Source organism: Phacochoerus africanus, chromosome 4 (genome assembly GCF_016906955.1).
Source record: "Phacochoerus africanus isolate WHEZ1 chromosome 4, ROS_Pafr_v1, whole genome shotgun sequence".
Classification (NCBI taxonomy): Eukaryota; Metazoa; Chordata; class Mammalia; order Artiodactyla; family Suidae; genus Phacochoerus; species Phacochoerus africanus.
Window position 1 is genome coordinate 43108281 of NC_062547.1, and position 16129 is coordinate 43124409.

At 52.8% G+C, this 16129-nt stretch overlaps 1 protein-coding gene across 2 annotated transcripts in view; it reads left to right on the top strand.

The window, feature by feature from the left end:
• Nucleotides 1-15758, top strand: part of USH1C (USH1 protein network component harmonin) — a 53818-nt gene extending 38060 nt beyond the window's left edge. Inside the window, exons 17-27 of one of the 2 annotated variants that reach the window (XM_047776184.1) lie at nucleotides 995-1111; nucleotides 1643-2125; nucleotides 5690-5809; nucleotides 7115-7165; nucleotides 7944-7985; nucleotides 8564-8617; nucleotides 8944-9043; nucleotides 11036-11142; nucleotides 11625-11627; nucleotides 12955-13010; nucleotides 14077-15163. In XM_047776184.1, coding sequence (XP_047632140.1) covers nucleotides 995-1111; nucleotides 1643-2125; nucleotides 5690-5809; nucleotides 7115-7165; nucleotides 7944-7985; nucleotides 8564-8617; nucleotides 8944-9043; nucleotides 11036-11142; nucleotides 11625-11627; nucleotides 12955-13010; nucleotides 14077-14203 — 1260 coding nt within the window. In that variant the 3' untranslated portion in view covers nucleotides 14204-15163. Of the gene's footprint in view, nucleotides 1-994; nucleotides 1112-1642; nucleotides 2126-5689; nucleotides 5810-7114; nucleotides 7166-7943; nucleotides 7986-8563; nucleotides 8618-8943; nucleotides 9044-11035; nucleotides 11143-11624; nucleotides 11628-12954; nucleotides 13011-14076; nucleotides 15164-15306 lie in introns of those variants that run through there. The other variant, XM_047776183.1, reaches the window with a different exon arrangement.
• Nucleotides 15759-16129: the final 371 nt, after the last annotated feature.

Here is a 16129-nt window from a genome sequence, read left to right on the forward strand (position 1 = left end):
AATAATAATAATAATTTAAAAAAATAGATCTGGTCAATTTGATACTTGCCTCCCCAACCCAGGTTATAGCTCCAAGACCAGTTTTCCCCAATCTGCCTTAGATCTAAAGGTATGAGTCTAAAACTAACCCCTTTGTGCAGTAGGATGTCTGAGGGTCTCCTCACTTAATCAGGCTGTGAGTTTGAGGCTCCCCCAGTCAACAGAGGATGTGTCTGAGGCTAGACCTCTTCAACTCCAGGATGTATCTAAAGCTGCCCCCTTCAAAACATGGCAAAAAGTAGTCTTCCAGGAGTTCCCTGGTGGCCTAGCAGGTTAAGGATCTGGTGTCACTGCTGTGGCGCAGGTTCAATCCCTGGCTTCCGCGTGCTGTGGGTGAGCCAAAAAAAGAGTAGTAGTCTTCCAGCACAAGTAATTCCCATTTCCTAGGTGAGTTGGGTGACTTTCACTCCCTAGCTGTTGGCGATATTATTGTTTTTGCTTCTCTTTAATGCTTCCACGAATCAGAATGCCAAGCTGATTAGATTACAAACCCAGAGAAGTCCTGGAAAATGTGAAGTGCATTAGATCTGGCATTAGGAACAAATTAGCTACAAAGTTAAACATAAAATTGAACTTGTGCTTCTGAGGACAAGGCAGCCTGGAGGGGAAAAAAAAAAAAAGTAAAATTTGGAATGTGCTGGAATCCTACAAAAAGACCACACTTGGAGAATCACAAGAGCCTCAGGGTTGGTGGGGGTCGGAGTGCCAGCTAATCCCACATAATGCATAAGCCCCTTCTCTGATTTTGCCTATACCTGCTGTTAGTCAGCCTGACACCCCAAAACTTCCTCCCCCTTATTTCCACCTTCTCTGGGACCAGCTGGAACGGGGCTTTTTCTAAGTAGTTGACACATTCAGCAGAAGTGCTTTTTGGTTTTTTCAAAGAAGTGCTTCTGTGCTCCTGACTCAAGTGTGTCTTTTGTCCTGTCCATTTTGCACCGACCTTGGGTCCCAGGTGTCCGAGACAGAGCGGGAAGACTTTGAGGAATCGGAAAAGATTCAGTATTGGGTGGAAAGGCTCTGTCAGACGCGCCTGGAGCAGATTTCCTCTGCTGATAATGAGATCTCAGAGGTAACAGAGCCCCTTTTTCCACATGGACCCTCTTGCTGCCTTCAGAACCATCCACCTTGGGGAGAGCGGAAGGCAGGATGGCCACTGGCGAGTTTCACTGTCCAGGGCTGCCTACCAGCCCACTCCCCATTCCTCCCTGGAGAAGGGGGATGTATCTGCATTTCTGGGCTTCTCTCCAGAGTGACCAGTAAGTCCCAGTTCATCTGGGATGATCCCATAACTCTTGCCTTAGCATAATTCCTAAGAGTGCCCTTTTGGCCATCAAGGGTGTTCCAGGTTAGATGCTAAATTATATGGTCATCTTCTTATCACCTACATAACTCAGGATTCTCCTGCATTTGGACACTCCCTACTGACCACTGGGTATGGGATTAGCTAGGCATCCAGGTGGCAGAGAAGTGACACCCCCATGGTTCTCTTTTGAGGGTGGTTCTCCAGCAGCAAGAGAAACAGAAGAGCATTATATGTGTTGTATTGTCAAGTAGGGTGCCAGGCAGATGATTACAGAACTTCCTTGCAACCCCCCCCCAGATGACCACAGGGCCTCCGCCTCCCCCGCCTTCTGTGTCCCCCTTGGCGCCACCCCTGAGACGCTTTGCAGGTGGGCTGCACCTTCACACCACTGACCTGGATGACATCCCCTTGGACATGTTCTACTACCCCCCCAAGACTGCCTCCGCCTTGCCTGTGATGCCCCACCCTCCACCCTCCAACCCACCCTGCAAGGTCCCCGCGCCCCCTGTCCTTCCGTCATCCGGCCTCGTGAGTGCCTCCTCCTCGCCCTGGGTGCAGCGCACTCCACCCCCCATTCCCATCCCTCCCCCACCATCCATTCCCACCCAAGACCTCACTCCTACCCGCCCGCTGCCCTCGGCGCTGGAAGAGGCTCTGGGCAACCACACCTTCCGCGCTGGGGACCTAGGCAATCCAGCAGAGAACTGGGAGGCAAAGAACCATGGTGGGAAACCTGCCAACTCTCCGGTCCCTGAACGGAGCTTCCCACCCACCCCCAAGGTACTACCTCTTTTCTGCATGCTATGCTGGGGAACCACAAGAGGAGGCAGGGCTCCTGTTTCCCATGTCCTCCTCTGCTCCTGTGAGTGAGGGCAGGGAGAGATATCACCCAAGCCCACCTTCCAGGAACAAGCTCTCCAGCCTGCATGTCGTGGAGGTCCTGCATGTATATGTTTTCTGCTGATTTTGAAGTGCTGTAGTTTATGGTGAATTGCCCATGATTCTTGAGTAGCAGTGTATCGATGTTGATTGTTCTCTCTTTGCACCTCTTGCCTAGTATGGGCTGGTAACATTCAATGTGATATTTATAGGGCTCCGTTAATGAATACCCAGCACTCTTTATATATGACAGTCATTTCTTGATATAGCTCAGAAAGCCTTGAATGGGGGGAATGATTCCTCATGTTAACAGGGGAAAATGGAGATGGGAAGCAGGGGGGCAATACTAGGCTCCATAAATGAGGTGATAACACCATCCAAGGCAGAATTAGAACATTACTGTGCCATTTTTCTATGGCACTAGGCAACTACATCAGCTTGAAGTATAATACCCCAAAATTTCTGGCCAACTTCCAGCTACAGAAAGAAAAAAAAAAATGAAGATGGATGGTTCCTAGAAAGCTTCAAATTCACTACTAAAAGACTTAGGGGTTTTTCTCTTGGATGTCAGCAGGCCAAACAGTGATCTTTCTCAAAAAGACATATTTCTCATTCGTTGTTCTTAATCCAAAGACTAAGAGGCAATCCCCAAGGAAGACACTGAGCTTTAATCCTTTGGAGGGAAAAACAAAATATTTCTCTGCCCCAGTAGCCATGAGGCCAAGACTTTGGTCCAAACTAAAGCAGCTCATGTTGTCTAAGAGTAGGGGTCTGGAGAGAGGGCAGTCAATAGTACCAGATCAGCTCTTTTTCTTAACCTTTCCTGCATGGATTTGAGTTCCTGCATGAAGTGCAGAATAAACATCTCAGAGCATTCAGGAGAGCCTGGGGGAAGGAAGGCAGGAGGGAAGGAAGTGCCAGATGCTGGCGAGGCTGCAGCTTCCAGCAGGAGACTCTCAGAGGGCCTCTCGCTGAGGTCCTGAGCCCTGAGCTCTGACCGAGCAAAGCCCATCTGCTCCAGGGAGGCGTCTCCACCCCCACCCCCTGCCCAGCCTAAGCAGGTTTGCAGGGGGCTGAGTTAGCCTGGCATAGAGGTCCATATCCTTCTTGTGAGTGGCCCCCACCAAGAGGGAGAGCAGCTTTTCTCAACAAATTCAATTCAGTAATTGATTGAGCACCTTGCTTGTGCTTCTCTGCACAGGCAGAGGGGAGCAGTGCTGAAAAGGACACAGAGGTGGTTGGCCACTTGGGCTCTCCAGGACTTAGCCATCTGAAGTACTAGTGGCCAACCAGGCAGGATTCAGCCATAAAAAGGGCTTGTCTAGATGCTGTGGGAGGGCGTCATTTTAATGGGAGGGTGAAGGCGCCTCTGTAGAGCCGAGCCTCGAGGGATGGTGATACCTGGAGGATGGCAGCGAGGTATCACAGGTGCAGGGGACATACAGATAACCAGAAGGAACTGCCTGGGTTTGACTCTTGGCTCAGTCACTGATTGGATGACTTTGGGCATGCGTTACTTCATCTTTCTGAGCCTGGGTATCCTTATCCATAAAAACGGGAATACTAATGGCACCTGCTTATTATGAAGATCAAATGCGTTAATACATGAACTCAGGGAGTTCCCATTGTGGTGCAACAGAACAGATCCAACTAGTATCCATGAGGATGTGGGTTTGATCCCTGGCTTTGCCCATTGGATCAGGGATCCGGCATTGCCGTGAGCTGTGGCATACATCGCCGTAACCTGCGTTGCTGTGGCTGTGGTGTAGGCGGGCAGCTGCAGCTCCAATTTGATCCCTAGCCTGGGAACTTCTATATGCCACGGGTGCAGCCCTAAAAAGCAAAAAACAACAAAAAAACCAACATGAACTCATTCTAAGTTAATACTTGAATGGCAGGTACATACGATTGCTCAGTAGACATTAGCTATGATCCCGGACAGATCAGGGTACAAGAAAATTTGGGTGAAGCTGAAAACATGAAGTTAGAGGTAAACTGCGACCTTTTGAGTGAGGGTCAAGATTCAAAAAAAGGAGCCAATTTTCTGGGCTTCCTCCAGGCATCACCAAGTTTCTGCTTAATTCCCAATTAGAGCAGAGAGAAAGTTAACAGCTTCCCCCACAGGAGGAGCCTCTGAGGAACCGGACCCTAAATGTCTTAAGCAGCATCAAAGCCAGGGTTGTCTCTGATGCAAAGGCCAAGGGTCAGCTGCTTTGGTTCACTTCATCCCACCTGCATCAGCATTTTGGCCCTTGCACAACCTCCCGCTCCCTGCATGCTCCTGGCCATTGATCATCGCATGGCTGGAGGAAGCGTGGGTGATCCCACATCTGCACTGTCTGCCCTGCCACCAGCAGGTCTCAGGTGGTGGAAGCAAACACCTACATCAGCTCGGCATCTGTGCCTGCCACACTGGCACCTGCCCAGGGAAGCATTCCAGGGCCATTCCTATCCCCAGGCACTGCCCCGTGCACCCACCATAGTGCTGAGTCATCCATTTGTTCATGCAACATGTTCAGTGAGCACCTGCTGTATGCCAGACACTGTGCTGGGCACCGGAGAACCACCACAAAAGTCCGGGGCTGAGTCTGCTGGGTGGACAGACAAGTAAGCAGGAAGCTATCCCGCTGCTGTGGGGATGAGGGAAATGCAGGTGCTATGATGAGGGGAGGGCGGGGAGAGGAAAAGATCCAGGAGTGCTTCCTAAAGGCGGTCATTCCCAAGCTCACCCCTGGGCAGGAAAAGCAGGAGGGAAGAGCGTGTGCACGAGCCTCTAGGCAAGAAAGCCTGGCATTTCGGAGCCTCAAGTCATGCAGGGGGAGAAAGGTGAAAAGGAGAGAGGGCAGAGGCCACCAAGGGAGGCAGAGAGGCTCATGGGGTCAAACCAAGGAGCTCAGTCATAGGTGGAGACCCATGCGGGGCTCAGGGCAGGGTCGTGATCTGATTCTTCTTGCCCAAGATGATCAAGTGGGTTAGACCAAAGCAGGCATGTTGCATCAGCTCTCCTGGATGCTGCTCTTACTGGTCCCCTCCCAAACCCCCACCTCCAGAGACTCTGCCCACCCACCAGGAATAGCAGGTTCTGCGTATGCAGTCCGGAAACGGTAGCTGCCTCCTTAGGGACAGAGGAGGTTGGACGAAACCCATGGCCCCTGAGAAAGAGCCTTGCAAGTGTATCCTCTGAGAGACAGTGCCTGCTGACACCCCCGTAACAGGCTCTGACTCAAGTCCCTGATTCCTCAGAGCCACCCAGTAGTTTCCGTGGCCTTGGGACACCTTGCAGCCAATGGACTTCTTGTGTCTCTGCTAAAGATCACTCCCCTGGGATATGTGGCAGGGTGAACAGACCAGGCTGGCTCAGCTTGAGCATGGTGTGAACTTGCCTGTGTGTCAAAGTGCCACAGTTGGCCTGGGCCACCCCCACCATGACTTCACATGGGTCTCTCTTTAAACTAACCCCTGTAGACATTTTGCCCAAGCCCACAGCCTCCACGAGGTCCAGGCGTGTCCACCATCTCCAAACCTGTCATGGTCCACCAGGAGCCCAACTTCATCTACAGGCCAGCTGTGAAATCCGAGGTCCTGGTAAGCCCTGCGGGTCCCCTCCAAGGCATCTCTGGAGGAGCAGGCAAGAGCTGTCTCCCCTGGCTTCTGCTGCCTCTAGGGAAAGCATGAGATGGGATACCAACTCACATCAGATGCCAGCTTGTAACCTTCTCATTAAGGGGCGAATCCACGTGAGTGTAAATGGGTATTGACACAACCAGCAAAATTCCTGCTCCTTGCTTCACCTAACAGCCCAGCGTCCATCTAAAATAATATGAACAGGGGGTTCCCATCGTGGCTCCGTGGTTAACAAACCTGACTAGCATCCATGAGGACGCAGGTTTGATCCCTGGCCTTGCTCAGTGGGTTCAGGATCCGGCATTGCCGTGAGCTGTGGTGTAGGTCGAAGAAGTGGCTCAGATCCTGCGTGGCTGTGGCTCTGGCATAGGCCGGCAGCTAGAGCTCTGATTAGACCCCTAGCCTGGAAACCGCCATATGCTGTGGGTGCGGCCCTAAAAAGACAAAAAGACAATAATAACAATAATAATAATCTGAACAGCTCAGATTATTACAAGCCTACCACGAGTCAGGCTCCGCATGGCTTCATTTAATCCTCACAACAATCCAGTGAAAGGGCTCCTGTCATTATTCCTGTTTAGCACCTGAGGAAACAGACTTAGTGAGGTTAAGCAGGTTGCCCAAGGCAGAGCCAGGACTGTCTGTTTACTCCAGAGTCTTTCAGACTCTTACCTACCTGCCATTTTGCCAGAACCTACAGGGATGCCAGCTGCGCCAGCCTCTGCCCCTAATGGGCCAAAGCGGGTTTTATGTCTCGCTTCTCGATGGGGCTGGGAGTATGCGGTGTGGTCTTGGGGGAGGGTCTGCCCACTGCTGGTCACCTACACTGAGCGAGCTGGGGACTCAGATGCATCCCCCTCCAGGGGCGCTGGCCACTCACTGGCCTCCCACCCCAGTGGGAAGGGTTATGCCAGAGTTTATATTCCCCTTTCAAGGAAACCCTATCCAAATGTCAGGGCAGGACAGCTCAGATACTTATTTTGAGCTTTAGCTGTCCTGTCAGCTCCCCAAAGAGCAAACTTCATGCTCCTGTGACAGCTGCTGACATATCCGCATTGTGTCTTCAGGCTGATGGCAAGGGGTGGTGTCGACTTAACTAGGACTGGGTAGCATCTGGGGGGGGCTCTGATGTAAATCAGACTGTGTCTGTCTGGGGAGGGATGTTGGCTTGACAGCCCCAGGCTGGCAGGCTCGGGGTCTGACACCAGGGGGCAGCCTAGAACTACTGGTAATGTCCAGTGTGGAATTATTTTCTTTTTCTGGCAGCCACAGGAGATGTTGAAGAGGATGGTGGTTTATCAGACAGCATTCCGACAAGTAAAATGATACCCGCCGTGCATCTGTGGTCCTCCCCGCCACCTCCTCCCTCTCCCACTCTGACCTCTCTCTGGGAGTGCCTGTCCGCTCGGAGGTGGCCCCATGCGCCCTCCTTAGGGAGCCTCTCTTCAGAACTGCATGCCCCATTGCCTGTGGTCAGGGGGTGGGAAGGGTCTCATGTCAGGCGGGGACCCTGGGCTAGGAAGATGCCATGCCCAAGCTGAGAAAGCAGCAGGGTCCCTGGGGGCTTGCTTCTCTTGCTGCTGGTTGTTCATAGAGGAGCAGGCAGGGGGAACCCTCAGGGCACAGAGGCCAAGATGGGTACTTGCTCCAGCCTGGGAGAGAGTCAGACAGAGCACTGGGGATAGAAAAGCTGGGCTTCATCTGCAGAGCCTGAACCTGGCTGCAGGTGGCCGCTTGGAGCACCTGAGACAGGGCCTAAAAGACCCGACCCGTGGTCAATGAGACCTTCAGCAAGGCCAACACTGCCTGCCCAGACCACCTAGACATCAGCGGGTGCCCCTGCCAGCCAAAGACGCCCACTCCTTTGGAACAGTGCAGGGTCCAAGGTCCTGAGATTTTCAAAGGCTTTCTGTAGCTTCCTGCTTCTCCAGGGGGTGGGGGGGCGCTCTGTCTGAGCTACCAGCCTCCTCCCTGCATCACCCAGGCAAACCACACCTGCCTCTCACTCTCTCCCCAACCTCTCACCTATTCATCATCTTCCTCTGCCCTCAGGGGCCTCTGCTCTGTCATCCTAACACCCTCCTTTTGCTTCCAGGATTTCCGGAAATACGAGGAAGGCTTTGACCCCTGCTCCATGGTGAGAGATAGCTCGCCTCCCCCAGGAGTAGCCCCAGGAGTGGGGGGTGGGGGATACAATGTACAGTGTTTGGTGGTGGTGTGTTCTGGGCTCCAGGGGTCCTGAGGAGGTAGCAGGGCTTGTGAAGAGCCCCTAGGAGGCCCCAACTGCTCTTTCCTATGAAGGCTGCTTTCTAACAGCTTCCACTGTGAACTCTGTGGGCCATGTGTGGGCACACGTGAGCGTGCGTGTGTGCGCGTGGTTTATAACAACAGTTAAACACTTGCTGAGCGCTAACCAGGAACTGCGCTGTGTGTTTACAAGGCAGGCTCTCACCCAGTCCTCACAATAGTCCCAGGGAAAAAGGACCTGGGATTCGTGTGGCCATATCTGTGTGTGTGTGTGTGTGTGTGTGTGTGTGTGTGCGCGCGCGCGCGAGGGGCCCCCAGTTGAAGACTGATGGGGGTGGGGCTGGGCAGGGTCCCCTTGTCCACATATTCTGTGGGGCCCGATGTCCCACAGGTGCCTGGCGTTCCCATCTCCCCGCCCCACCTCCATCCTTGAGACAGATTCAAAGCTCCCATCGTCTTTCTCTCTAGTTCACCCCGGAGCAGATCGTAGGGAAGGATGTCCGGCTCCTGCGCATTAAGAAGGTACCTGGGTGCATGGAGGTTGGGTGGGGACCACCCTTTTCTGTGCCCCCCACCCATCTCGGTCCCCTGCTTCTCCCACTCTCAAGGTGGTTCCTGGAGGACCTCTCAGACCCCCACTCTCCTCTGTCCCCCTGGGAGTGTCCCCTCCTGTGGTGGGACCACACATTACACTGGGTATCCATGCCCCACTTTCTCCCTGACAGCACTGCCATTGCCCCCATGGCTTCTTCCACCTTCTCTGTGGCCTTGACAAGAGGCTTCTGGGTGCCTAGGTGCCCACGGCCTGTTCTCTGCTTGGGTTCAAAGGCCTGTTTTTCTCTTACCAGGAGGGACCCTTAGACCTGGCTCTGGAAGGCGGTGTGGACTCCCCAGTCGGGAAGGTGGTCGTCTCAGCTGTTTACGAGGGTGGAGCTGCTGAGCGGCACGGTGAGTGGAGACCAGCCACAGCCTGGTTTGGGAATGGTGTGATGGTTATATAGGGTCCTCCAGAAAAGCGCTGCTTGGAGTGGCCTGACACTTCTGAAGAAAACTCTCCCAGGAGTTCCAGTCATGGCTCAGTGGAAACAAATCTGACTAGTATCTGTGAGGATGCGGGTTCAAGCCCTGACCTTGCTCGGTGGGTTAAAGATCTGGCATTGCCATGAGTGGTGTAGGTCACAGACATGGCTCAGATCTGGCGTGGCTGAGGCGTAGGCCAATGGCTACAGCTCTGATTCAACCCTTAGCCTGGGAACCTCCATATGCCGCGGGTGCAGCCCTAAAAAGACAAAAACGAAAGAATGCTCTCCCACCTCCAGATCTGCCCACCTATCCATCTAGTTCCGCACATTGCCCGTAGGCATATGATGGTGCCAGGACCTGCAGACACACAGCCAACCAGTCACCACTCTGTGCTCCAGGGGCTCCCCGCCTAGTGGTGAAAACATCTTCAGCAGTGCCAGATACTGACAATAAGGGTCTGGACTGCTGCGGGCTAGCAATGATTTCTTCTTCCAAGGCTAGGTGGTTTTTTCAGTGCTCCCTGGTCCTTTGTGGAGGAATAGGGGCCCTTGAAGGGGGAGCCCCAGCCCCCTCACCTTTGCAGGCCAGAGCGGGAATCCCAGGATCAGATCCCTTCTCGGCAGTCAGAGACTAGAGCCTGTCCCACAAGCGCTAGGTGACAGAATGGAGGATGGGTGCCGGCCCGTGGCAGGAGGTGGAGTGATGAGAAAGCCACCTGGTCACACTGGCACCAGGCTTCTGTGGCTCACTAGGGTGAATCTGGCTTTGCCACCTTTGGTGACCTTGGTGACCTTGGTGAAACTCTGAGCCTTCATTTCAGCTATAGGAAAGGAGGCCTGCCAGGCTAGGCAGCTGCCATAGCCCACTGCTACTTGCCAGGCCTGCACATTCCTTCTCTGTCCTCATTTCTTGTGCCAGTTGTGGGAGGCTTGATGCTTGGCTCCACCTGTCTGCCATGTCTAACAGGGAAAGGGGACCAGGATGGGTGGGTGACTTCCTGGGCCCTCCTTACCTTACAAAGCCCCAGCCCAACCACAGCCTTATTGACCCCAAGCCTCCATCTTTGGTTTGTACAAGATGAAAATGTGGGAGTTAAGAACCTGACATAGTGTCTGTGAGGATGCAAGTTCGATCCCTGGCCTCACTCAGTGGGTTAAGGATCCCGTGTTGCTGTGAGCTGTCATGTAGGTGGCAGATATGGCTCGGATCTGGCGTTACTGTGGCTGTGGTGTAAGCCGGCAGTTACAGCTCTGATTCAACCCCTAGCCTGGGAACCTCCATATGTCGTGGGTGCAGCCCTAAAAAGACAAAACCAAACCAAAACAAACAAACAAAAAAACCAACTTATGAAAAATGCTGTGAAGAAAAAGACCAGGATACTACAAAAAATAAGAAAGATCTACTTGAGACTGAGTGGGGATCAGAGAAGACCTCTCTGAGGAGGAGGCATTTCAGCTCAGCACTGGAAGAACAGAAGAAAGAGAGAGGGGGGAAATGTTCCAGGTGGAACAGCATGTGAAAGCTCTGAGTCAGGAAAGAGCTCTATCTGCTTAGGGACATAAAGCTGATCGGCACAGCTGGAGCACAGAGAGGGGCAGCTCACAGAACTAGCTCGTGTTTCTGGTAACCTCACTGAAAATGCACACCTGCCTCCCTGTGCACTCAGAGGCCCGTATGAAAGCTAGGGTGGCAATCATTCATCACTAGTGTCCCGAATCTGCTGAGCAGGGGCAAGGGTGTGCGGATGGGGTGGAAAGGAAGCGCCTTTTGAGTAACCTAGTGGGTTGTTTGCCCTCGTGCTTTCTGAGCTCATGTGAGCTTTCAGAATCCAAGAGCCAGGCCCCTGCTGTGCCCCTACAGTGCCGCCCCCTTTTCCACATACAGCCCAGTGGGTCAACCAGCCTTCCCTTCCTGCAGGTGGCATTGTGAAAGGGGATGAGGTCATGGCCATCAATGGCAAGATCATAACAGACTACACCCTGGCTGAGGCTGAGGCCGCCCTGCAGAAGGCCTGGAATCAGGGGGTAAGAACAAACCCACTCCCTTCCCCCCTCCCTTGCCTGCCTGCCTCAGACCTTGGCTTCTGCATCTGGGCCTTACCATCAGGGGGCCCCATCCCAGTGTGGATATCCAAAGACCGGGCAACCCTGGGATGACATTTATATACCCCATCCAACAATGGTCTTTTGTTATTATTATTATTATTATTAATATTAAAGTATAGTTGATTTACAGTCTAAATTTGAGCTATTTTCTGCTGTACTGCAAATGGATCCAGTTTTATATATATATATATATATATACACACACATACACACACATATTCTTTTTCTCCAGCCAATGGTCTTAATCTGACAAGAATAGGATTCAGAAAAATACAAGTCAGTTTCTGACCCTGAGTCCAAAAAGCAAGTGGCCCAAATCGACTCCAGAAGACCACACATGGAAACCCACCCCAGAAAAAGACTTAAGGTCTTCTCTGAGCACACACCAAACAGGAATCAAGGGAGTGCTTGGATAGAGAACAGACTTGTGGTTACCAAGGGGGAGGGGGAGGGAGTGGGATGGACTGGGAGTTTGGGGTTAGTAGATGCAAACTATCACATTTAGAGTGGATAAGCAATGAGGTCCTGCTTTATAGCACAGGGAACTATATCTAGTCTTTTGGGATAGAACATGATGGAAAATAATATAAGAACAGGAATGTATATATATGTATGACTGGGTCATTTTGCTGTACAGCAGAAATTGGCACAACATTGTAAATCAACTATATTTTAATTTAAAAAAATAGTTAAAAAAAAAAAAGAGAGTACTTGGGGCTGCTAGAAAGCATTAACAGAAGTAGAGCACCCAGAATGGAGAAGGGCTGGTGATAGTCTGCTCTGTGCTCATTAGACATCTACCTGAGTCAGAGCCATCACATAAGATCTCCCAGGCTATGTGCTGCACAATCCAAGGGGGTGCCGTCCTACAGTCTACAGTGTGAATGGTGCCTGCTCATTTTGTGCAGTGCACAACCTATGCAACTATATGCAGGCAGCTGAGCCTGAGGTATTAAGTTCAGTGCCGAGGATGCTGACCAGATGGGCCTGGCACCCACATGAAGGGATATGGAGAAGAGAAGACTTACGGGTAACATGATGACTGTCTTTGATTATTTGAAGTGCTGCATTAGGGTAGAGGGAACAGAATTGTTTTCTGTGGTCTTAAGGGCAGAACTGGATTGAATGGAGGGAGGTCCTGGGTTCAGTTCAATATTAGGAGCTATCACATGGCAGAGGTGCCTAGTGGTATTTCACAAAAGCTTTATTGGACACAACCAAGCCAAGGACAGACAGTGATGGGCAGGCTAAGAATGGCAGTGATGCCATTGAGAGGATTCAAATGTTAAGAGCAAAAATCTAGGCCTGAAGTTCCCCAATTGGCTATGCATCGGAATGACCTAAGGAATTTGTTAAAAATACTGTTTCCCAGGACCTAACCCCAGATTTCCGGGGCCAAGTCCATGAATCTAGAATTTTAAGAAATTCCCCAAGTGATTCTGAGGTTGATGCCTGTCTTTGGTTCACATCAGCATTTGGGAACTTGGTGTCATTCAAGGACCTGGCTCCCTTGGCCTCTATGGTTCTGAAGCCTCTGAGATTGGAAGCCTCCCCAGCCTGGTCCTCCCACCAGGAGGACCTCCAGCCCCACCTCGCCCACCTCCCCGTGGGAAGAAGGCCCCAGCTGGCTGATTCTGGGCCACAGTGCCCTGGCCTGGAGATGGAGTGTCAGGGGCGGACACGCCATTGTCCCTCGAGCATGCCCCAGAGTCACATGCCCTCTCCCCACAGGACTGGATTGACCTTGTTATTGCCGTCTGTCCCCCCAAGGAGTATGACGATGAGCTGTAAGTGTCTGGGGACACCTGACCTAGTACCTCCTCTTCCTCCTCCTCCTCCTCTCTGGAATCTTGGCCACCTTCTCCCAGCCCAGCCCAGGCCCAGTCCTCATCCAGCCTAAAGGAATGGCCCCATCACACAGCTTCTAGTAGTAATTGATCCTAAAAAGCTTCCAGGCTAGAGAGGCCTAGAACTAAGTCACTGTCCTCAAGCATCGTCGGAGCTGCCTCCAAGTCTGTCTTGTCCAGATTTTTCTTGCCATGTGAAAAACTGAAGCCCAGAGAGGTTTGAGGTCTCAGACCCAAGTAAAACAGTGAAGCTGGGACAAAAGTCAGGATTTCTGATTCCCCACTCAGAATTTCATCCTGTTCTGTCAGCTTCAAGCCTTGTGTGCTTTTCTCCCTGGAAGGTCTTCCTGCCCTTAACTGCACTCCCTTGTTCTTCGCCTCCAGGCACCCCTTAGGCTCTGGCCCCACCCTTCAGCTTCTCCAGGGAGCCCCGCCCTGCTTCCCTCTTTCTCTGCGATGATGCCCTATACCTCCGTCTCTCTCTGTCTGTTTCATTCCTGTCTCTGTATCTGTGTGGATCTATCTCTTTCTCTGTCTCTCCTTCTGCTCCCTCCTTCTCCCCCTTCCTTCTTGTCAATCTCTCTCTCCTACATCCCGCTCCCCTGCATCCGTCTTCCCTTCATCCCGCTCCCCTTTCTCTCCTCTCTCTCTTTCTTGCTTCTCTCTACCTCTGGCTCTGAGTCCCTGCGTCTCCATCGTTGCCTCTCTGCATCCGTCTTCTCTCTGTCTCTCTCTGTCTCTGTCTCTGTCTCTTCCTCTGCGTGTGCCTCTCTCACTGGCCTCCATCCTTGCTTCATCGCATCACCTTGCCACCGCTGTGTTTGCCTCTCATGGCTGCACCTGGTTTCCGTGCACATCTTAGCGAAGTCAAGGGCTTATAGCAACTAATTCTGGCACCCAGGGCCTAGACAGGACCCGAGACCTAGTGAAGGGAGAAATCTGGTGGCGCTCTGCCTGGAATAACCAAACCCTGTTTTGTGTTTCCTGCTCTGCTCTGCGTATGTAGCTCTTCTCTCCCCTCCTCTGCAGCTGAGAGCCCCCAGCCGGTCCGAAAGCTCCTTGAATACCATGCTCCCGTGCTTAGACACGGGTTCCTCCTGCAGCTGGAGCCTGGCAGCCCCCACGGTGAATAGGCAGGCGGGCTGCAGGGCCCTGTCTGTCCACACTGCATGCAGTGGCCATTTGCTGCCCATGCTGTCAGCAGGTTCTTTGGACTGGTCTCTGGAGGGGGTCCCTGAAGGGCCACCAAGCCTGCTGTTGGCCGCGCTGGAATTCAGCCAGACTCAAAGGCCCTCCCACTCACGGAAGCCAAGCAGAGCCCAGTTCATAGCAATGCTGGGAGCCTGGGCATCCTGACTCATCAGAACCCTGGGGATCTGCCGTGGGTCCCAGGATGGGACAGGGAGCACCATTCGCTGCTGGGCACAGGCAGTGCCTCCAACCAGGCACGATGGGCTGGAAGAGCCCAGAGGCAGCACGGCCTGGATTTCCCCTTCCTTGAGAGTGCCACCTTCTGGGAGCTCCACCAGGCCCCAAGCTTGGCTGGGGCCAGGGCAATTAAGAGGCAATTAAAGCTGGTCCAAAGAACTCGGATTGGCCTTTCAGAGTTGTCCATGTCCTGTTGAGACCTGTCATGGCCTAAACCCTGCTCAGACTAGACTGTCCTCTGTGTCTTCTCTCCCACTTGATTCCAGACTCTATCTGTGGGACACTGGGAAGCCCAACTTTGGGATGTGTTTGCCCACTTGTGACAGGGCTGCGCCCATGGACGGAGCTGGCAAGTGGCTGTGAAATTGATGGAAAGCCCACAGCTGACAGCATCTGGGGCAGACCCGAGTCTGGACTTGTCCACTTTTCTGTCAGCAGTTTCTCAAAACATTAGGGCCTCATGCACCCAAGACAGTTGGCCTACTATGCCATGGCTTCTGGGATGGCCTCAGTGGCCCTATGTTTTCCGTCACCTGTCATCTGCTCTTTGCGAGGGACCTCAGCTCCTCTGCTTCTGGTCCCCTCCTACCTCATCCAAGATGCCCCTTCTTCTCCCTCCCTGGCCCCCTGTGTGCCGTGGCTATGACTGGGGGGTGGCTTCTTGGGGCCTGCACTAAGAGGGGCGGCCAGAGGTCAACAGGGCCTTACACTGCCAGGGGACAGGGGGAGCTCCCTTTTGTTAGCCTTGCCCTTGGCTGAGTGTGCACCCACAAGGCCTGCACTACCTGGTTTGTTCCTCTTCCTACAGGACCTTCTTCTGAAATCCAGAGGAGAAACCAATTCACCCCTAAAAGCCAGAGAACTCTGGACCCAGCCTCCTGAACACCATGCCTAGAAGCTGCCGTGAGAGACAGCAGCCTACAGGCACCCCCAGGAACCCCAAAGCTGCCACTCAAGGATGGCAAACTCCCTTGCCCTAAAGCAGGACTGCATAAGGAGCATCTCAGGCCACTCCTCTGAAGGCCAACTTGGAAGGAGCCAGCCGTTCTGAATGGGCTCCTGCAATCCAGACTCTGCTGTCCTTCCTCTGACTCTGTGACCTCAGCCTTGAGGGACTCCTCCCTTGAATTCTAATAGGATCTGACTCCTAGGTCTCTCTCTCTCCATCCCTCTCCTCTCTCTTCTCTCACTGCTGCTAAGATTGATGCCACAAACCTTACTCCAAACTCTTTAATAAAATAAAGACTTCTTTCCTCCTGATGCACGTGAGTGTGGATTTGGGCAGCAGCATCAAGGCTGTCAAATTAAAAATCGTGAGATTTTGACCCCTAGTCAAGAGTGAGACACAGATCCTAGTGCTGGGATCTGGGACTGACACAGAGGACATGATCAAATGACCAGGCCCTGGCTTGGAGCAGAGGGCTGGGGCGGCAGCAGACAGACTGGACTGGGCTTCTCAGCAGAAGGAGGACAGAAAGTAAAGCCCATGTGGCAGGGACTGTGCCCAGCTCCAGAAAATGCAATGACCAAAAGCCCCAGAAGGTCACCTCAGGGTGTATGGTGAGAGTTCCTGCCATGGTGCAATGGGATCAGCACTGGCTCTAGAGCCACCAGGTCACAGCTTCGATTCC